Below are 23155 nucleotides of genomic sequence, written 5' to 3'. Positions count from 1 at the left end.
TCAGCTAGCTGAGTCTACTCAGGTTGTCAAATTCCAACAGAGCAGCATAAGATCCAAAAATAATTTCTCCATTCATGCAGCAGGTTAGGGGCAGATCCTCAGTACACAGTTTAACTGTACTCCAACCTGAGAGCAGAGTAGACCCTTGGAAACATAGCAGTGATGAAAGTTGAAAGGTGAATAGTAATTTTATGTTTCAGACTCTTTGTGTTTCACTGGGAACATTATGTGAGAAAGGGAACCTTCATCAAAGAGATGCACAGGTCTTCTTGCATTGTTTTCCTGAGCTGAGTTTCTCAGACATAAACGGCTTTCGGCACTCGCACAGAAAAGGTGTAAATTACATTTCACACTTCTGCCTGGGAATTGGGAACCTGTAACCTGCCTGTACTGTTGGTTAAAGAAGCATTAGAAGAGAGGGGTCAGGACTGTAAGGTGTTAGTCCAGATTGGCACTGATTGATGATACAGCTTGGAGTAAATTATCTTACCTCCACACCTTGAATCTTCAGTCTAAAATATAAATATCTCACCTCAAAATATGGGTTTGAAACGTAATTAAAGCTTGTAAGGCGTAAATGTATCTTTGGAGTAAAAGCACCACATAATTACCAGTAAATAATCCACAAGCCTTCAAAAGCACCAAGACATAGAAATAATTTCTTGAATATAAGTAGCTGCTGTACAGCCTGCACAAAGGCTGGAAGACTCTATGGGTGCCAGAGACAGTGTAATAGCAGTTTATATATGTAATCTTTTTAAAATTAAGTAATTAATGTTAATTTTTGCAAGGATCAATTTTGATGCTTTAAATGGTGTAAGTAGAGATAAATGAGCAAGAAAGATCAATCTTACCATGGCACATTGGTAATGTGGATAACTAGAAATTAATACTTTTTACTACTGAATTATTTTAATCCTCCTTTTCGTTTTAGGTTTAGTGTGCTGTGGGAGCTGATTTACCAGCAGATTGGGATACTGGGGTTTTTTTTCTTTATGGTTTCATATATTACCTGAAAGAATACACTGCACAGTCCACGTGCTTCTTCAGTGATTCCTTGCATACAACCTTTCTGTTTGTCTGTCTGAGTGATGTAGTGGTGTTGCTGAATCATAATTCAGAGTCCGAGGAAACAAAAACAAAAGTCAGTAGAAATAACACTGCAGTTGCAAGCTGAAATAGTTCCTGAATTCTGAGTGATGATTTCATTATACAGAGCTGTGATGTACTTTAGAGAAAAGTTAGAATCACAGAATCATGCTTAAGGCCTCCTCTGGCCTGAATAGTCTTATTGAAGCTTTTTGGTGAGTGGTGGCATGAGGCACAGACTGGCCATGATTGAAGTGAATTTCACAGGCAGGACAAGAGACCAAGTTGTCTCTTAGGGACAACTTTCTTTGTTTTCTTCCATGTTTTCTTTCTTTACAAACTTTTGTTACTTCTTGAAGGGAGCATGTGGAAAGCGAGAGAGAGTGTGTGTGTGTGTACATGTGTTGACATGGGAATGTTTTCAATGTGAAGCTTTTGAAGAGAATGTTTCCTGCATAGCACTGCATGACTTACAAACCTGCAAAGGGTCAAGGAGAATGAAGGATGGGCTCCAGTGAGGGTGTCAATGTATAGAAATCCTAAGTTGTGAGACTTGGCAGTGTATTTGATATAGAAACTGGTATGGATACGTACATAGGAGTGCAGGGAAAAAAGGAAACTCAGAAGGAATAAAGAAGGAAAGACAGGAAGCTAATTTTTGAGAATTGGTGAGGAAGCAAACAGGATGTTCTAAAGAAGCAATGGAGGTTGTCAATAAGGGAGAGAATAGAAGAAAAGGGATAAAATAATCATCAGTTAACTGTGCCAGCAGACCAGGATAATTAGGTAACTGTGGAAAGAAGAATTTGCGCATCGAGGAGCCAGTTGCTCTCTTTTTGCAGTAGCACTTTCAGTATGTTTGCCTTGGAGTTTAACAGTGTATATTTAGACAGTATCCATAACTAACTGAGGTTCTGTACATATGCATAAATGTTACATTTCAGTATAAAACTATGGTTTGTATTATAGTGAAAATTCCCAGATCTTTCTCAGTCAAAACTCCGGGTTCCTTTCTTTTGATTGGACATTTAAGCTTAGAGAAACCATACCATGTAGTGCAGTATAAAATCTGTCCCTCTTGAAAGTTTGTTGGAATAACCATGGCCACTGGAAATTATGTCTTTTTACTGATCTTTCGGTATTCAGCACATTTATCTGTTGCTTTGAATTTACCTGATACCTTTGCATTTTAGATTAGCCATATCCTTGAGCAGATTGCTTTTCTTTCATAACACTGGTGTTTCGACCATCTCAAGGGCATGCTGTTGAAACAAACATAATAAGAAATTTAGCTTTTTGAGTTTTAACATGATAGTGTTCCTCTACAATATCTACAGACCAGAACATCAGAGCAGCAAAAGCCTTCCAGTGTCCCCTGAGTGAAAGAGCTTTGATCGATTCCTCATAAACTAGCAATGAAGGAAAAAGTCTATAGAGTAGTGAGGTATAAATAGCAAAATGCAATTTTAAAATTATTCTGGTCACTGAAAGCTGACCCAAGTTGTTATAAACTAGGTTCTGTAATTTTAGCCATTTGAGGCTGTACTTAAGCACCTAAATATAACTGACCTGCTCTTCAGAGGTGCTCAAAAGCAAGAGTGGGTGTAACACAGTGACAGGATTTGATGAGGGGAGTGATGTGCTCTCACAAGCAGGAGAAAGAAGATTATTTTCCCAGAACTAATCTGTGTGGTCTGGAGTGAATTAAGGTGAGCACCAGGACAGCAGGAGGGGAGTTGTCGATCTGGCTTGATGTTTAGAGAAAGTTGAAGTGTGCTTCAGCAACTCAGAACTAACATACTTCTGAGCCTAGACTCCTGCCTCAGAATACTCCAGTATTTTGGGGTGTGAGTATTTGAAGTTGAGCATGTAAAGTGTGTGTGTTGATTCTGAATAGTTTTTCTAGTTTCTGTGTAATTTGTTTAAAAATAAATTCTGTGGGTGTATATAAAGTGATACAGTTTACATTTATCTTACATGTGTTTATATAATATCTGTATGTTTAAAAATAATATAAAAAGAGTAATGATCATCATTCTCTTTTTGGACATTCCCCATGGGGAGAAGTTATGGTATGAATGATGACTTACAGTAAATAGAACATGTGTTAACTGGCTGGCTGTGGATGTTAAAGGTGCGAGTTCAGGTGGAGGCTGTAGCAAGGTTACTGTTCCAGCCTGAAGGGACATAATAGCAGTGCAAACAAATGCCATTACATGCAAGCAGGTCCCTGGTAATCCTGCATCTCACAATGGAGGAGGAAAATCTTGAAACTTGCTAAGGACACCCTTGCTTTGGTGGTGCCTGCGTAGTGCTTCTCTGCTGCTTGTTCAGCTGTCTGTCCGGGCTGAGCAGTGTGCAGAAACATGCCTGGGTAGAAAACAAGTACTCAGTTGTAGCTTAAAATCTTGTTGGCCAGAGCTGCAGTTTTTGATGTAGACCCAAGCTGAATGGCCCAGTGAAATGTCTTGTCTGCAGTGGTCAGGACCTGCGAGTTTGGTGTCAGTGGCATCAGCACGTGTTGGGTGAGGAAGGCTGGGCCGTGATCTGGCCGTGTGCGGGAGGCACGGGACTGCTGCCAGGCTGTGTGGCAGGGTCATCAATGGCCAGAGACAGGGCCTAATTAGTGCCATGGAGATAATGCTTTTTTAGCATCTTCTCTTTCTCCTCCTGGTAAATACATATTTTTGGTTAATACTTTGTTCTGCAGAGATGGGGGGCCAAGATATTGCTGCTCAGTAAATAAACTGGGATGATAAAATGCTGTCAGCTGTGATCTTGCAGTGAAGTACTTGTGTTCTGTTTATCTGTAAGGGGTCATTGTTTCTTTTTGTGGACAAAATAATTACATCTGTGCTCGTAGCTGGTTTTGACTCTAAGCACATACATTCACAGCAGAACAGTAATTACAAAACAAAAGTGATTCATTTGTACAAGGAATGATCTGCAGCAACTAGGTCAGGCAGTGGCTTTGGCAAGCCGTGTTATTGTTTGCCATGAAAATAGCATTGGAAATAGATTGGCACTCAGAAGACTCGAGGCTAAGATGTCCAAGGTAAGCAGTGTACTGCATGAGCCTCTCTAATGGTTTCTCAGCACATTGGAAGGCTTAAGTTCCACATTTTGCTCCTGTATTTTTCTAACTTTTCCTTTAGAAGTAAAAAATGTTCCATGTTTTGTTTCGTTTTTAGTTCCTTCAGGAGTGATACAAAATGGAGCTCGAGTGCTGAGTAGAGGAATATTTCCTGGAGCCAGGCCATTGCCAATCAACCCTATAGAGAGCATGGCTGTCGCAGTAAGGTAAGAGTGGATCATTGTGGGATCTCTATGAAATAAATCAGTATTTTGCAGAAAATGTAGAAGTATATGTAAGCTCTGGTAAATGGGTGTTTTGCTGCTTGCCCGTGCTTCTGAGGTTCTAAATTAAATAAAACTCTGCCACCTAAAATTTTGAGTCTCATTCTTTGCAAGACAGTTGTGGTATATCTGTCTGTTGTGCGGTGGTTTGTGAAAAGCAGTTTTATTTTCACTAGCAAATTGCAAGCAATTTGTGGTGAGAACCTCCTATAGTGGCCTGTTCTTCCAAGTGCAAATGCTTTTTTCTGCTTCTCCCCTCTCTCCCTTTCCTAAAAGACATTTTCCTGGATTAAATACCAGAGAGAAGAGTATCGCCTAATATTAAAGCAAATCCTGAAAGCTATTTCAACACATAGCTGTCATTTTGTTACTAACTTAGATCTTTGTGAGGCAGTTTCTTTCACTAGTTTTATTTCAAGGTCATGCTGAAAAATTCAAGGGTAAAATATTGTTAAGATACTCAACTATCAGGAAGCAGGGCAATAAGAGACATCTAGTGATGGCAGCAGGAACTGTGGTTCAGTGGTTTGTTTCGCTTAAAGCAGTACTGGTTTATTGGTGGAAGAAAAGTTTGCCTTGGGTGTAGCTCCATTTTCAGTCAGTCACAACAGAGAATAATTTGGTCAGGTGTACTGCCAGTGTCCTCCTCTTTCAGAACTCTCAGTATCTGCAAAAGCTATTTCAGCTCAGGCAGTTGGGTATTCTGTATGGGGTTTCATAATTAGTGCTGACCTCACTTTACTGCACTATTCCAATTACACTCTTTTCTCAGGAAAGGGCTGCAAGGCAGTGAAATAAAATATCTTGGTAGGTCTTATTCCATTACTATTTACATGTGTTTTTTTTAATTTTTAATCCCTTTTCAGTGTCTAGCCCTTTGGGTGCAGTATTTCCATAATGGAGAGAATGACAGAGAGAGCCTATGACATTCATGTACTCTTGATGCTTAAAATGCATAGAGGGGAAGACACTAATTGGAATAAAATCCATATTTTTTGATGAGCAAGTTCTTCAGCTGTTTTTCCTATTTGCTACACTGAAGGGATGCAACCCCAAGGGTCATCCTCCAGAATTCTGCAGAGTTCCTCTCCATCTCTCTTTACCACAGCTTGGTCTTGCTAGCAGCAGGGGTCAGCTCTCTTCATCAGCTTTGCCATGGGCTTTACCCAGGACTTGTATTCTGCTCCAGTGGGGATTGCAGAGCCATGGGACTACTAGATCATTAATTATATATAATTTTTATAGTTTTCAAACTAAATGGAGGACATAGTGGTCTCAATAATCTCTGTAGAGTTTATATGTATTTCCTGCTTAGACTGTTTCATAATCAGAATTGACTCATAGAAGAGATAGAACTGTTTTACTTCCGGGCCACTCAAAAACTTAATTCTGTGTAGGCATCCTCAAACTGCTGTTCTGTAAAGCTGTATATAGTTAAATTGTATACATTTTCAAAGGACTGTTTCTCATGTTTTTTTTCCCAGCAGGTAGAGAATGGGATTTTACCAGCTACCTGTTAATGTAGAGATGTGAAATTAGGGATTTTATCCCTCCCTTGCTTACGTTCTTTTTGCTCTGTCTCACCAAAAAGCATTTATAATTAGTTAATGCAGACATTTCCAATTCTTTTTGTTCTCTTCTCCAGCCTTAGGCAGTATTAGAAATAGCTTGCTATGAATATAATCTTGGTGTGCCTGATGTCTGCTCATATTTAAAATCTCCTGCAATATCCCCTCTTTTAATTCTTGAAAGGCAGAGGGAGACACAGACAAGAGCCTTTGAAAGCTTTTGAGAAGTTAGGGGGCTCTCTTAAACAGAGCGAGTTCAGCAGGCAGCTTTGTCTTGTTTCCCTCAGGGATATTATGATTCAGACTTTCTTTAGGAAGAAGATCAATCTGGATTCACAATGCCTCTTAGAACATCATCTGGTCCTCTTAAAACTGGATACCTCTGTTATCAGTTCCTGTTAAAATGACACTGTTTCTCAGTGCCAGCCCCTCTCCTCAGATACACAAGACTAAACAGGACCTGTCGTGTTGAGCTTTTATGGCGTCTCATAAGAATAACTTCTGCTCATAATGTGCAGCACAGGAAATTTACCACAGCATCCATGCAGCCTGCTTTTGCAATTTAAGAGTAGGTAGACTGCTCAGATTGAGCTGTCCTTCCTGCTCAGGGGACGATGGTCCAGTCAGGCTGGCAGGGGATGTTTTCAGACCTGTTTAGGTGCAGGAAGGCTGATATTCCCCACTAGTTTTTACCAAGAGGGAGGTCTGGGCAACCATAGGAGGTGGTACAGTCTCCTGTTACGTCTTTTGCTGAAATTGTATGCCTCTGCCTATATATTGAGAAGCCAGACAGCTTCTTTCTAAGACTTTTTAAATCAAGTGTCTGTTTTTTTGAGAAATGTTCCTTTGGTGCTGTAAATAAAAGGCCTAAAGCCACCTGATGAAGGTAGTTTTCATCATAGCGTTTTCTTGGTAGCAGACAGTTGCATAATAAATTAAACCTCTTAACTGTTTTTCTTGAGTTACCGTATGTAGGAGTCACAGGTTCTTCTGTAAGATGCTGGTCTTCTGTTGGCACTTCCTTGCTGTCTGAGCTGTTTATTTTGTTTTGTGTCTCATTTCCTCAATATTTTAATGGTCTCTGGTTTAGCAGTCCCCCAAGCTGGTGGAAATAACCTGCAGTATGTTTTCCTGTTGTGAAATGCCATTAGCGCCAAGCACAGTAACAGAGAGTTTGGTCTTGGGTTAAATTTGCAGTTGTAGTTAGGTGGGATGTTTTGACTAATCTGTTATTCAGAAAGGAGGCCAAAACTGTAGCATTGGATGAAGAAGCTGAAATCTGTGATTTAACTCCCATCAATAGAAAAGTTTACTGTGCTGTTCATCTTCAACAGTGTGACTGAATGCATTGGTATATCTTGTTCCTGCACAAGGTATTGATGTGTTGCTCTTCCCTTGTAATTACATGTAATTATATATAAAATAAGGTACAATTGAATTAAGTACTTTGGGTTAAAACAACCCTCCTGAAAACTATTTAACAAACATGACTTTCCATGAATAAAGAATTGCACTTGAGGAGATCAACATTATTATGTAGTGCATTTGGCTTAAATTGCATAAATAGGCCTTTCATTCCAAACTAATCTACAAATGGAAAGGCATCCCACACTATTTTTACTCTGAAAATCATCCTCTGGTGTTAAATCTCCACAACAGAGCATAATTGGATGTGTTTTGACAGTAGCTTTTTATTTACTTTATTCACACCACTTTTAGCTTGTTTATCTTCCATATTTTCCATGTTGTGGCTGACAAGTCCAAGACACACCCAAAAACAGCAGGGAAAAGTAACGCTTCAAAGCTGCACAGCATGGAGCATGTCTCCAGCATGAGATCCATCATACTTTGGGGATATTTTTGGCAGACCATATCCCTGTATAGTTCCCTGAATCTAAAAGCAAATGCAGTGATAGTCTGGATATGTAGGAAAGAAAATACTGACTGACAGAGGTATTCAATGAAAGCAGGCAAAGCCAGTAGTTCCTTACATGCACCAAGGAGATGGTTGTGAAAGTGAGCTCTTGCTCTTCGTATCATCATCCATTGGAAAATATCTTTTAAATGTCTTCCTGGGAGGACTTCTGTGTTGCTTTGGTAGGGACATTATCTGTCAAAGTGGCCAGTGCATATGATATTCACGTATCTTGGCAAGGTGCACGAAGCTCTTACCACATATAATCATCTTTCACAGGAGTCAGGTATTACCTGTAACATTAACCCTTGGGAAGAGTACGAGCTTGGAAGTTGATCTAACATTTGAGATTACGTAACATCAATTTCACCATGATATTTGTGATTTTCTCCAGTTAACCGTAGTCTGTGGGTGGTTTGTAGCTTTGTCCAAGTCCTGCTGCTGTGCAGTAGAACAACTCAGCCTAAGCCTCTCATCTGCCTAATGTGGACAGATCACTGAGATGAGGTTGATGGAAATTCACCCCACAGAGAATCTTGCCAGCTGTTTAGCATAGCCCTTGTAATTAGGTTCAGGTTATTTTGCAGAAGATGTTTTACGAAATACCCTTGGTAATTTTTTTAAAAAAAGCTTGTTTATATGCTGTGTATGCCTAGGTAATAGGTTAGATGACTTCTGGTACTGTGTGTTACTGTTTTAAATTACTGCAGGTTAAAAATAAAATAAAAATCAGAATTAATGGGAAATTACATGTTTTTTTCCCATTCTACCCAATTCTTCTTGTTTTTAGTTTCTCTGTCCTGGTTCTGGCTGGGATGGAGTTCATTTTCTTCTTGTAGCCAGCACAGAGCTGTGTGTTGGCTTTAGCACAAGAATAATGTTGATAATATGCTGATGGTTTAGTTGCTGAGCAGAACTTGTCCCAAGTCAAGGACTTTTCAGTTTCCCATGCTCTGCCAGTGAGCAGGTACACAAGAAGCTGAGAGGGAGCAGGGGCAGGGCAGTTGAGCTGAACTGGCCAAGGGGATATTCCATACCATTCCATTCCATACCATAGAGCATAAACTGGGAGAGTTGGCAGGGAGGAGCTGATGACTCCTGAGGAATGGCTTGAGTTGGGAGCAGTTGGGTTGCACATCCCTTATCTTTCATGTGTTTAATTCCCCTTTTTGTTATCTCTCTTTTCATCATCTTCATTGTCATTGTTGTTACTGGTTTTGTTATTATTTACTTTATTTCAAAATGTTTGTATCTTAACTCATGGTTACCTTTTTCCGATTCTCCTCCCAATCCCACCTGGAGCAGGGAAGAGCAAGCAGCTGCATGGGACATAGTTGCTGATTGGGATTAAACTCAAGGAATTAAAACATTCTTAAGGAATTTCCCAATTATCTGTAAATTGTAAACAGGTTTCCCAAAGAATTTCCCTCAGAATTTTTCTATTCAAGTTTCCAAGGTAAAATTTTTCTTCTTCATAGGGAAAGCAAGTGCATCTGCACTGGCAGAGCTACAACTCTTCCTTGATTTTGAGGAATAATAAAAAAAAAAAAAATCAACAAAAAACGAGCAGAAAAACAACACCACAAAACACAACACTAACAAACCTTACTTACTTCATCATGAGTAGGTTTTAAAGTACCTGTTATTATGCTATTAATGCCACAGTTCCTTATGCAACTCCTGATCAGTGGGGCGTGGCAAGAATGAGTTTTCTGCTTAACCTTATCTGAAGATGGAAAATGGATATTTAGGATTATTTGCACTTTAAAATTATAGGGCAATTACTAGATTATTCCTTGGACATAGCTTTTATTATTGTGATTTTATTTCTCATGCTGGCTTTATTTTTACTTCTGTTTTCCTCCGTTGAAGCAGCCATTCAAGCAGTGATTAAATAAAAGAAACATAAGAAGCATGTGCAGAGTAGATGCCAAAGCATAAGTAGAATTATTATCATTCACTTACATTATCTGTAAATTATTATTTTTGCTTAGATAAAGGAATTTGTAGGTATTTCCTTTCATAAATTCTTAATTGTATCTTTGTAGTGCTTATCACTGGCATGATCAGCTTAACAAACCCCAGATCATCCCTGTTGCATTGCACTCCCCTCCCCACCTGTAACAGGCAGGATGAGTTATCCTTGGGAGCCAAAGGGATCTTTTAGTAACTAAAGGACAGTAATGCTGACTGACTTGATTATTCTTTCTTTGCAAAATGCACAGGGCTCCATTTGTCTTAATTTTAGATCTGCTGCTGATACTGCTGGCAGTTCATGAATTGTATTTACTGTGGTCCTTTGCATACAATTTTTCTCTGGAGTACCTTTGTAAGAGCTTCTGTCACTGTTGTGAGCAACTCACTTAACTCAGTAACTCCTGTCAGAATCTCATCGAAAACAAGTGAGCACCACTTACTTTTCATATGCTTGCTCATCTTTCTGTCTGCTGGTTTTAAGAAGCAGTTCAACTGGCTGTAGCCAAAAGTTCTGACTGTCCTGAATTTCCTTTTGAAATAAAAAAGTGATTTTTTTTTTTTAGAAAACCTGGAATGTGTCAAAATCTACAAACTCTGTTTTTCTTGTATCTTCTAACTGTGTTTCCAGTTACATACAAAAACTGTCATCTATGGGTACACAGTATCTGTCATCCAGAAGGATCAGAGGTAGATTAAGGTGATATTTAAACTCCAAGTAGGTTTTCTTTGTTCATCAAAGGAATATACCTGTCTCAAGTGTGAAATGCAGTAAGTATTTTTCAGCAAAACCTTTGCCATTTTGCAAACAGAATGTGATTACCTATCTTTCATTCAAGCTAGCAGAGAAATTTAAGGAAGATATGTCTGTACTTGGTAAATGACAGATTTACATTTGTCTCCTCCTGAGGAAGACCTCTTTGAAAGGCAGAGGCACTAACAGTGTGCAGAGGACATTATTTCCTCTAACTTGAGACCCAGCTGCTGTGAGTCTTGTCTGGCTTCTGATGACATTGGTAGCAGAATTTGTATCCTTTAACAATGGGAATGAAGTCAGACTTTCAGAAGTCCAAACTTATATCTGCACTGCTTAAGGATTGTGTCATTGTGCTACAACCAAATTGGAAATATTCTAAAAAGAATCTCTGCACATTGCTTTAGGCTCAGATCCCTCAAGCAAATAAGATAGTCCATGTCAGTAGGATGAAAAGCTCTGGAGACTGTCCCACTGACTTTCCTGAAAGAGCAAGCCACTGCTTTAAAACATGAAAATATGCCTGTTTGTGGAAATTTTGAAACAAAGTTTTGAACAAAAAAGGGAGGAAAATTAGGTATTACTGAAAATAAATTTCCTCTTATTGTTATAGTAAGCACAGAATTCTTAAATGCCTTTTCTTCCCCTCTGTAATTTAAAAATACTCAACATCACAGCAAGCACTTGTTAATCTGTTATTGTTTCAGTAACAAAGTGAGTTACAACCAGAACTGTGAGCAAAAATAGATTGAGCTGGCCAAAATCCTTGTCCTGAAACACAGGGGAGTTCTGTCCACTGATGGTCTAGATTGAACTAAGTAGATCACAGATTCATTTTGTAATGAATATATGGTGGTGTAAAAGCAGTGTAGAGCTTGAGAATGTCTCAGAAGCATGTGTGCAATATGAATTGTTTAGATATTAGTTCATTCAACTCTTACTAATCTACTAATATCAGTTATAAGTAATTCATCTAATGTTTGAGCTATTGCATATTAAGATACAGATCAGATTAATTTACTTTCAGGGTACATGACTTGATGTTGTGAATATCCTAAAACACTCTGCCTGTATAACTTTTTACTTTTCTGCAAATATCCTTTGCTAATTCTCACCTTGACCTGCTTTCTCTTCCTTTTGTATTTCCTCAAGCAGAACTGGTTGGAAATCTTTCAAAATGTAAGTGAAACCCAAAGATTTTTCTGAGATGCAAACACTATACATTTCCTGACCAGTTCTACCATAGAAGCTTTTCTTCTGAAGTGTATTGGTATTTCCTTTTCTCCCCTTTTTTTTAAAAGCAGTTCTTTTTTTGCACCTTTTTGTGAACATCTGTTTTTCTTTACCAGCATCTCTGTTTGCAGACACTCACTGGGGATGCTAACCCCAGAGTACACCCTCCCCTGGGATGTCCCTCTGTACTCCCCAGGCATTTCATTCTATTTTTATGTTGATTTGGAGGAATTGGGATCTGGAGTAAGTCCCATGGGCAGAGCTTTAGAAGCCAAATTATAGCCCCTTTATGTAAAGGCAACACTAGAGACTCCAGAGCAGAGCAAGTCAGGGATATTTCTTTGGCATGTGGTTGCACTGCTCGGTGGAGCTGTGCCTTTCCTTTTATTGATAGTCTCTCTGCGCAAACTAACAAGAGTAGATCTAAGTAGCATAAAAATGGGCATCTTGGTTTAAATCACGTCAATTAGAAGCCTTGTTCACTTGCAGTCAGTAGGAATTTCATTTGAGTTCCCACCTCTTCTGTCCTGTATTTGTTTCCTTGGAACAAGAATTGATTGTTATTTCTTAATGGAAAATTAGTAGCGTGTGATTTTTAGTGAGCCATATTGCTCTGACTTTTAGCTGCCTAGTAAAATCAAGTAACTTTAATTTTATGCTAATTTATGATAATTTTTAACATCTTTAAATGTAAATTTACCCTAAAAATGAAGAATCTGTCACTTAAAATGCATCACATGCTTCCTTGTAATGGCTGATCTTAAGGAGTTGGTTATAAATTCACCTTATAACTAGCTTAGTATGGATGATTTCTTCTTCTAAGCATTTGGCATCCTCTAATGACAACCCCTGCAGTTGCAAGCCATCACAGAGTAAATGCAGCTGGCTTGCTGCACACTCATGAATGACATTGCACTTAGTTATTAATAATTGAAGGAGCTTTGTGTATTCCTTCTGGGTTCTATATGGAATTTATGGCTCATACCTCTACTCAGAAATCTAGGTGAAAGTAATTTTGTTGAGCAAAAGAGGTTGGCAAGAGGCTTTTTTGCTAATAAGTGTACCTTCTATTCTATACATTTCTTTGAAAGAACTGTAAATAACATTAGGAATGACTGATGAATTTGCTGCCTTCTAGCATTGTCCTGTCTGGTTCATAAATGCAAGGGGGTTTCTTATCTCAGTGAGCTCCTGCAGACAAGGGCATTTAGATGAACAGGAGGTGTGGAATTACATACCACTCTTATTTTTCCCACCTTTCAACCTTACCTCTCAGAAATGGGTAATACTCTGCTATTTCTTGTGTAAGGAAACAATACATGAGGCCCATTGCCTGAAACCTAAGGTACTTTCCCATTTTTTAAAGTAGAAGAGCATTAATACTCTGGACTTGCCATTGTGTCATTCCTCTTAAGAAACATCTATGTTCATTGTGTGCATTTAAGAAAGGGCTTTAGTCCAGAACTGCCCCAAGTGTGCAAAAGTGTCACACTGTATTAGGAATGGTGAAAGTACGACACTGACTCTCTTAGCTTAGTTGCAAAAAAGAGCAAGTTTTATTCTTTTGGATCTTCCTTTATAGACAGTTTACCAAGAGGTAAAACTCTCATTGGTCATTGAACCAACACATCACCATCATTGGACAGTTAGGAACAGCACCCCTTGACCCTTTCTCACAAGTAAACAACAAGGATCCAGACAACATCTGCAAAGGTTGTTTTCCTTCCCCAAGGACTGTTTGGATTCCTCCTTATGATTTCTCAGGCCAGAGTGAGAACCTTGTGTGACTTAGTATCACACAGGCTCAAGCTAATGCCTGAAGCCTAAAAATTTGACCATTGTCAGTTCCCACTCCAATGGTAGCACAAAGATAGCAAGAGTAGGCTTTAAATCAGTTTATCATGTGATGGTTTAAACAGCCTTGCTTTTTTGTTAGATTTTTTTTAACTGACAGAGAGGTTCAAGGCTGGTGAACTGGCAGGTAGCAGTGATTATGGCTTTACTCAATGACGAGCATCCTACTCTCCTCCTTTTCAGCAGGAGTTAAGCATTGCACAGAATCAGTGTCTTCTTTAATAATATTGTAAGTGTCGTGTTCTGTTTTTTAAAGTCAGTGGCAATGCTCTTAATACTTTTCACTCCCCAAAAAAAACCTGTTAGTTTTAAATATATTATGCTGCAGTAGTTCCCACTGTACAGGGTGCCATAAAACCAAAGGAGGAAATGACAGCATCTAGAGCAAATCCAGATTTATTTTTTCTACTGCTTGTTTTTTGAACACATTCTAATATTTTCTTGGCAGCTAGTGCCTTAAGATCGTATTGCTTTTAAAGTTATTTATTAACCAATCAGAATCAGAACTGTGACTGGACCTGGTTGCTCCCTCTCTTGAAAAGAGTGCTGAATAGAAGTTGTGCTACTTCCAGGTGAAACATCTCCTGCACTTGGAATGCAAGTTGGAATTAGAGTTGGGAAGTGTCTTTCAGAGGGGGCAAGGAATTGCCCCAAAAAGCTAGTGTCTCTTCTCCGTGTTTTTGGTAGTATCACTTTATATGAAAAAGATGAGGGGCTATTTATGCAACTTAGTAGACTTTATTTACCCAGTAGATAAAATAATGTTGGGGGTTTTTCTTTTTAATTTTTGGAAGTGTAAACTATTAATTGAAATTGAAATCAATACTGTTTACACATCATTTATTTGTAACCATCCCCTACTTGTTCCCGCTTCTTGTGCTATTTTGCATCTTTTGGCTTGTTTTGTATGTCAAGTCCAATCCACGAGCAATTAGGCTTTGAAACCAGCTTGCATGGACATTACTTTGATAGTCACAGTTTCAGATTGTAATTCCAATTTATCTGTCAGTTGGCTTTATCATATTTTGCTTTGAAGCAGAATCACATCTCTGTGGCTTCTAAGACTGCTTGGATTTGTTTTTACAGGAATGGAATAACAAACTGCCGGATGAGGACAGAAAGCGAACAGTCCTGCGGCTCTCCAGTTGTTAGCGGTGACCCAAAGGAGGATCACAACTACAGCAGTGCCAAATCTTCCAACCACAGGAGCACATCACCTGCCAGTGACTCTGTTTCCTCTTCCTCTGCTGACGACCAGTATGAATTTGCAACTAAAGGTAGCCAAGACAGCAGTGAAGGAAGTGAAGTTAGCTTCCAGAGCCATGAGAGCCATAGCGAAACAGAAGAGGAGGACAAAAAGCAAAGTCGGAAGGAGACCAAGGATTCTTTAGCTGACAGTGGATATGCATCCCAGCACAAGAAAAGGCAACATTTAATGAAGGCGAAAAAAGTACCAAGTGACACACTGCCTCTTAAAAAGAGACGTACAGAAAAGCCCCCTGAGAGTGACGATGAGGAGATGAAAGAAGCAGCAGGATCACTCCTGCATTTAGCAGGAATTCGATCCTGTTTGAACAACATCACCAATCGGACGGCAAAGGGGCAGAAAGAGCAAAAGGAAACCACAAAAAATTAGAACAAATCAATGATTTGTTTGAACTTAAAAGTTTTGTTTCAGCACGTCAGGTGAAATCTAATGATTTGTGGCAATATCAGCAATTTTTTCCTTTTTTGTTTTTCTTCTATTTCTGTTTTGTTTCTTTGGGTTTTTGTTTGGGTTTTTGGGTTTTTTTTTTTGACCCTTAAGATTTTTATTTTTAAAGGAGATTGAAGCCATAGAACTCATACTGACACTCAGCTAATTTACAAAAGCTTTTCATTACCTGAAGACAAAAAGTTAACAAAAAAAGAAAGCCAAAATCGCCATTGCTTTCTCCAGCTTGTCAAAAATGCATGGTTGAATACGCAGTGATATCAACTTTAATGTGATGGGAGGAAAATTGGGCACTTGGAAATCCCTCTTATAGTAGAAGAGCTGTGCATAATTTAGTATTCATTCAGGCCTGGCCCTTAAGAATTTTTTTAATGGCCTTACAATTGGGTTAGAAGTGAATGTGAATAAAGAGGTTTGTGGGAAAGAGGAGGCGTGTACTTCTCAACCAAGAGCTGTTTAGTGGCACTTGGAGATGTTGTGCCATACAAGTCTTCAGACAGTCACTGGTGGCAACTGTGGAAGCAGTAATGCATTTCTAGTGTGTCACGTATTCTATGTGGCTCATAATATGAATGAAGACTGATAACTCTAAGGAAATTTAAACTATGTATGCAATGGGTTTCAGTGAAATAATGAAATGGGAGGGGGGTGACTGTTAGTAACATTGTTAACCATTGAATTCTGTCTTCTGTATTAAATTGAAAGAATATTCAAAAAGCCATAAGCCTGAAGATTGGCACTGCGTGCAAAAAATGATAGTAATAGGGAAAAACAAACTATGTCTTCTAAACTGCCTGAGTGAAAAGTAATCAATTCTAAGAAATTACAGTAGATACAATGTACATCAGAATCTTTTTCTGTGGATCACATCTTTGATCTAACAGGGGAAACAAAGCTACAAAACCTGCCATTAGTAGTATTCTATATTTAAAAATAGAAGGAAAGCATATTGGTGAACAGTAAAATTCAGAAGTTCAACAAAAGAGCTCCTACACTGCCCTCAGAAATGAGTGTGCAGTGACCATCAGTCAGGATTCATCTGTGCAAAAATGACAACAAATTTCCAGATTCAACCAGCATAGCCAGCAGAAGAAATTTGATCCACAATGCATGGATTCTTTAGGGAAGGGGGAAAACAAAAAGCAAACAATTTTTTTTATTCAAAGATGACAAAGTTCTTGTAAGGTAAATAATGTATTTAGCATGAAGCATGAATTATTTTCATATAAATATAGAAAATAGAGAAAAAGGCTATGCCTCTAATTTTTAAGCCCTTAGGCTTAGAGTTTGTTTTTTGGGGGTTTTATTTTTTGTTTTGTTTTTGTTTTGGTTCTTTTTTGTTGTTGTTGGGGTTTTTTTGAAGCAGGTGTTTAAGGTTTAACCTTCTTCAGGGACAAACACTGACTGTTGGGGAACTTACTCTGCAATATTAAAAAATAAAATCTTCATGCTCTGGTAGGGCTTGGATGGTTGAATTATACTGCCTTGTCTGCACATTCAGCCCCCCTCTCCCTACTTCTGTTTAAAAAAAGAAAAAAAAAAAAGAAAAAAGTAAAAGTGTGTCTTTTCTTCGTCTGTACATGTGTAACATGACGCAATAATCTGAGGGCAAATTTAGTAGTGAGTGTGTATGACAGAATCAAGAGAATAATGGGAGGTTAATTGAGGAAAACTCTCTGATTTGATTCAGGAACAAGTAGACAAGAAAATAACTTTGCTTATTTGCCATGAAAAATTGAAGTTAGTTAAGAGCCTTATGGAGGTGTCCGGATAAAAAACAGTGTTACAGAGAGTGTGATTCAGGTACAGTGCTACTCTCCTGGTAAGGATGACTATGAGACTGAAAATCACTACAGCAGAGAGAAGCTGTGAAATAAACAAAACAGTCTCTCTCACCTGGATTCTTGCATTTGGCATGAAAAATTCTACACTTAGAATATCCTAGAGGCAAAAAGAAATCCCAGAAACCAACCACTTGAGAGAACAAAATGGGTCGGTTTCTTAAAGAGTGTAGGTTTAGATTCCTCACTTAACAGCTGTTTCAGGCAGCAGTTTCACCAAGATGGATCTAGTTTATGAAATAGAGTGAGTTAGAGAAGGGTTTGACTTCCTACTCAGTGCAGTGAGCTAGAAGTTGTATTTGGAGATGCCTGTGGTGTGTGCCCAGTTAGGAGGTGGAAGGACTGAAGGACAGGCTGGTCTGGACCCGGTCCTGTGCTCTTCAAGCATTTTGTAAAGAGCAGGGCAGCACAGCAAAAGTGTGCCTCTCCTCCCATCTCAGCCAGCATGTCCTGGGATCCAGGAGCTGCTTGACAGCTGCCAGAGCTCAGCGCAACTGCCAGCTTTGGAGATAAGGAAGGAGAGAGCCATGGATAGTGTGAGAAACAGCCTTGTTCCTCTCAGTGTGCAGGGGCTGATGCATGCAGGGTTGATTCCCAGCATTAGTTACATCAGGCGTACATAGATGCTAACTTTTGTTGGCTGCCTGCAGCCCTTGAGATAACATTGGGGAAAACAGGAAGGACCAGTCCCTTGGCCAGGTAACACAGAGATGAATGAGCCATAACATTTCCCTTGTCTGATCAGACTGGGATAATCCGCTTCTTCCCAGATCCATGCTCTCCACAGCCAAAGTCTGTAGGCAGTGAGCCACACAACCCTGTACAAGAGAACTTGGCCTTCATCTTTTACAGACCTTTGGGAGAGTCATTTGAAATAGAAGATACTACAGTATCATTTTGCCACCACCTTTGCTCTTTAATGCATAGTTGCATCAGCTCAGGAGTGGCTTAATATTTACCAAAAAACAGCACTGAAAAATCTAGTGGCAGAAATTGCAAACCATGGCTCAGCCATCTCTGTCCTCCAGGGAAAGTAACGTGTTTGTGTGCCAGTGGCCAGATTCTGTCCACAACACTAATTCCAGAGCAACTTCTCTGATTGCAGTGTGTCAGTGCAAATGAGATCAGTATCTGCTGAACAAGTACCATTCATTAATGTGGACTCTTGGTGGCTAAATATATAATTACCACTAGTATTACTCATCTTAGAAAACAGTCATTTTGCATAAATATCTAATTAGGCAGGTTATCTTTATACAGATATATATAGATATATATATATAACACCTATCTAAGACTTCAACAAGTCCTCTGTATACTTGCTGGTAAACCTAAAATGTTGGCAAGCATGTATTTTCATATAAAATTTGTTTTTCCTAGTCTGATCTGCTAGGAAGGTATTCTTTGGTAGGATTTTACAAAGTTATGTTCAGGAACCAGCAGTTTGGGCTGCCATCAATGGATTATTTCTGGTGTTTAAAAACAACTTGTCCTTATTGATGCTTACTCTGACTGTTGATGAGAAGTACGTAATTTGGATTGTATAAAGTATTTAGGAGTCACCTTTTAAACCATATTTGTGCCTGGCTGACAATGGCAACTTTGTCAGAACTGGTTCTACTCCATCAGAGAAGTTCTCTTTTTTTTTGTGTAAGAACTGAAATTGATTTGTTTTCCAAGAAATACGATGTCAGCTTTTAATCGAGTTGTCTTTACTTCAACTGAATGATGTCAAAACGGACTGGTAATTGCACTGTATTACAAATTCTCTCACTTGCCAGATAGGAGGTGGTGTGGTTTTGCTTGTTTGCTTTCCTTCTAAGCCATTTTGGAGTGAGAAGTTGTCAAATCTCTAGCTTTCCCTTCTTCTCACTCTATAAATATTGCCAAATTAGCATTTCTCCAAGACAGGTGGGGGCAAGGTCAGCAAGTGTTTGGTGGCAAGTTTCACATAGGCAGGAATTGTAAGGGTTGCTGGACTTCATGGCAAGTTCCTTTGGAATATGCCTTTTGCAGCAAGAAGCTCTTGCAGGCCAGAGCTAATGCCATAAGCAGATTTCACCAGCATCTCCGGGGAGGTGAAATCTGCTGATCGTGCTTGCATTCTGCAAGCAGTTGGATGTCCTACTGCATTTTGGTGCAGATTCTGCTTACATTTAAAAATGCAAGCACAGGTCTTGAACAGCTTAAATGTATCACCCCATAGCTGTTTCTGAAAGCAGTGTGCTTCTGATCTTCTGGCAAAACTGGCAGTAGTTCTACAAAGATCACAGGGCTTTTACAGCTGAAAAGCCAAATGTGGGAGTGAGGAGGTGTGCCCTGTAGTACTAGAGAACTGTCCTGAGATTGTTCTCTTCTCTCCAGCAATTGAGTTGAGGTCTATATTCTGGTTCCTCTCCTACCTTAATGGGAGAAGGGAATCCCAGAGGAAATGAAATGGCTTCCAGTGTTCAGCTGAATTACTGTCTACCTGTGGAAAAGATACAGAAAAAAGCTGGATGCTGCATTCTTCACTGGAGTGAGGTAGAGATACATCAACATACTTTAGCAGGGAATGAAATCCCAAATTGTACACCAAATGGCACCATGGATAAAATCACCAAAACAACACTTTGTCTTGGTTTCTTAGTAGTGGTAATTTATTTTTACTGAGATTTTGGCTTCCATCCCAATCCATCTAAAGATGTAGATCATAGAATCATAAAATATGCTGAGTTGGAAGGGACCTGTCTGACTCATGGCCCTGCACAGGGCACCCCAAGAATCACACTGTGGGTCTGAGAGTGCACAGTCTGAGGTTTTCTAGAGCTTGAAGGTGTCTGGTCTCCTTTGCAGTCAGTAGAGCCATAGACACCCAAGTGCTCGTGGAAACCTTTACCATTTCACTAGTATTATTATTATTATTATTATTATTACTACAATTTTTGCTTTAATCTGACCTTAGGCATTTTTGAAAACATTACTCTCCTGTGCTCCAGGATCAGAATAAAACTACTGAGAAAGTGCATTTCCAATGAAATTTACTTCACTTCCTGGAGAATGCAAACCCAGCTCCTTTGGGCACATCACTACCGCCTGAATAGCCCATTGGCATATTTTATAGGAAATATTTTGAAACATTTTCTTAACTTTGCCACCAGAAGAGCATTTGAACCATACATCCTCCTGATTGTAACAGAGTATCAGTGTTGACTGTCTGACCTGTTAAGTTTTAGTAGTGTTCTTCACAGCCCTCCAGTAATATATCAAACACTGTTATGCACATAATGCAGCACTGTGATCTAATTTAAATAATACTTTTTTATTATTTATACTACTCTATGTAATATACATCAACACTTTGCTATATAACCTAAGTGATAACCCTCTTCTTAGTTACCTGCCAAACTCTGAATTTGTTTGATTTATATTGCAGTTAGCACAGTTGTAATGATGTCTCTTTTCCTTTGAAACAGGATGTGTAAGTCAAACTATACATTTTGTGTGTTTCTGTTTTGAGATGAAGTTTATAAAGATTTACACACAACATTCGGTGTTCTGTATAAATCTGCATACATTTGTAAATTCATCTGTTAATCCCCTTTTCTTTAGAAAGTATTAATTGATGGTGGTTTATTAGGGATTTTTATTTTTGCATTTTTATTTTTAGTACTGGTTATTCTTGAATTAAGCAGAGACTTGTCAGCTGGGTTGCTTTATCTTTGATCCTGTACATGACCTTATAATTCTTCCACAGTTCAGCAAACAAGTACTAGCTTCACCGACCAAAAAAAAAAGTCTCAAACTAATGTGTCTATGGTGCTGTATTTTGCTGGTATGCATTTAAAACCAGAAATGATTTAAAGGTCACTTTTGAGTTGTTCTAATAAGTAGCCTTTCCTGGTTCGGGGAGTTTGGGTTTTGTTTTAGCATTGAAAACAAGGTATATTTATCTGAAGCTATATAATGGTTTTTCTACTGTATGGCGTTTCCTTTTGCAAAGAGGGGAATATTGGCCTGATGTAACATCCTTTCACAATCAATGGAAGGGGGTTTTGTTTCACTTTTTTATTTTCAGTGGATTTCATGAGGCTTTGGATCAGGCCAGCAGTTACAGGAGCTCATCATCCAAGGGTTTAAGGGATAAATGACAACTTGTGCTGGCCTTTAGTGCTAGAAGGGATTTTACTGAATAGTAAAACTACATGGTGGATTCTGGAATGCCTGACAATTTAGAAATGGGAATCTTTTTCATTTGTTTACTCTGGCCTGAAATCCCAAGACCTTCTTTTTTTGTTTGGATGACATTGAACTTGAGTACATTTTTAAGTTACTAGAGCATTGTACATTTCCTGAGTGTGTGGGACAGCAATTGAAAGTCATACCTGTATCTGATAACCAGTTCCATGCCTGCATCATTCACACTCACTACTTAAAACTGCCATGATGTAAAATGTTGGGGGGAATGATTTGTGTGTGTATGAAAAGCATTATGAACTTGTACATTTTTTTATACTCTGATCTGTAATTTCTGAAGTATTTTGTTTTACAGAAAAAGTGATAAAGCAATCAAAAGACCAAGAGATTTAGTATCAATGCTTAAGGGTCACAGGACCTTAACTGGCCAATAAGTTAATTTAGTACAGTGATAAGCCAATTTTTTTTCCTGTACTTGGCGTCTGAAACTGCCAATTTCATCAATATTAAAATACGAACTGTGACGGGGAATGAACAGTGATGTTAAGTTGTATTGTTGTTTACCTAAATGAGCAGTCCGAAGGCAAGTGCAATCAGCTGATCTTTAGGAAATATGAAATTGTTGATTTAGAGGCATACTTGCATTTTACATTTTCTTGATGTGTAATCATGTTGCCAAAGACAAACTATTTCATCAATTATTATTGTAAATAACACTTTCCCAAGACCTACCATAAAGTTTCTGTGATGTATTGTCTTCCAGTTGCAATAAAAATTACTGAGTTGCATCAATTGAACAGTTGTATTTGTGTGAATATTACTTTCAGAATATGCCCACATATTAAGACAGAATAACAGTGGTTGTTTAGTTTGGGGTTTTTTTAACAAATGAATTCCTTCATTATTATGTAGTTCTTATGGGCCCTCATGGGATGTTATCTGGATCTTCACTGCAGTAGATGTCAGCTCATGTTAATTTGCTGTCATGTACAAATGGCTCGACATACTAAACTGATGTTAAGTTAGTGTCTGATCTTCCTTTTTCATCAGTTTTGCAGCCCAGAAACAAAAGCTGATTTCATTGGGAAGTGGTTGTTTTGTTTCAGTTTGGTTTTTTTAGTTAGCTACAATTAGAAGAGATCCAGTAATAAAATGTCTAATGGCATGTATATAACATCTTGAAAAACATACCTTTGTAATCAGTGCATCAATCCTCCCACCTAAGTCTAGAGTTGAAGAAAACATTGCAAAAGGATTCTCTTCTGAGAATGAATGAGTATAAAAAAATTGCAATGGTCTCATAGCTTTCCCCGATTAAAATTAAACTGAATAGTACAATCTCACAAGTCAGAATTTTCCACAGACCCTGTTTCTGAAAGTGTTCTGTTAACAGCCCTAGATACCTATAGGTTAACTTTGAAAAGGACTGAGAAGAAAGCCAGCCCCTCAGTTCCTCCATCAAACTTTCTCCAGGCCGGTTTGGAGCGCTGCTGAAGCAGAGGGGGTGGTTTCTCGGCCATGTAAGGATAATGTATGGCTGCTGAAGCTGGAACTCAGCTGACTTAAGTGTCCTCCTCTCTTGCCTTGATGCCATCCAGAGTGGTTGGTATGGCAGACTACTGCACTAGGCTTCTGAGGGACAAGATGGATGTGAACATCCCGGGAGAAAGTGGAGCAGAA

The 23155-nt window shown here is 38.8% G+C and overlaps 1 protein-coding gene across 7 annotated transcripts in view; it reads left to right on the top strand.

Annotated features, from left to right (window-relative positions):
* FOXN3 (forkhead box N3) overlaps positions 1–22272 on the top strand; it is a 211311-nt gene extending 189039 nt beyond the window's left edge. For all 7 annotated transcript variants that reach the window (XM_088057356.1, XM_088057355.1, XM_014249851.2 and 4 more), the window contains 2 exons: positions 4281–4389; positions 14831–22272. In XM_088057356.1, the coding sequence (XP_087913482.1) occupies positions 4281–4389; positions 14831–15380 (659 nt within the window). In that variant the 3' untranslated portion in view covers positions 15381–22272. The remainder of the gene's footprint in view (positions 1–4280; positions 4390–14830) is intronic.
* Positions 22273–23155: the final 883 nt, after the last annotated feature.

The sequence above is a fragment of the Pseudopodoces humilis genome, chromosome 7 (assembly GCF_049639895.1).
Source record: "Pseudopodoces humilis isolate 2021_Gansu_Grassland_sample_001 chromosome 7, ASM4963989v1, whole genome shotgun sequence".
NCBI classification, from domain to species: Eukaryota; Metazoa; Chordata; class Aves; order Passeriformes; family Paridae; genus Pseudopodoces; species Pseudopodoces humilis.
This window is presented reverse-complemented; position numbering and strand designations above follow the sequence as displayed.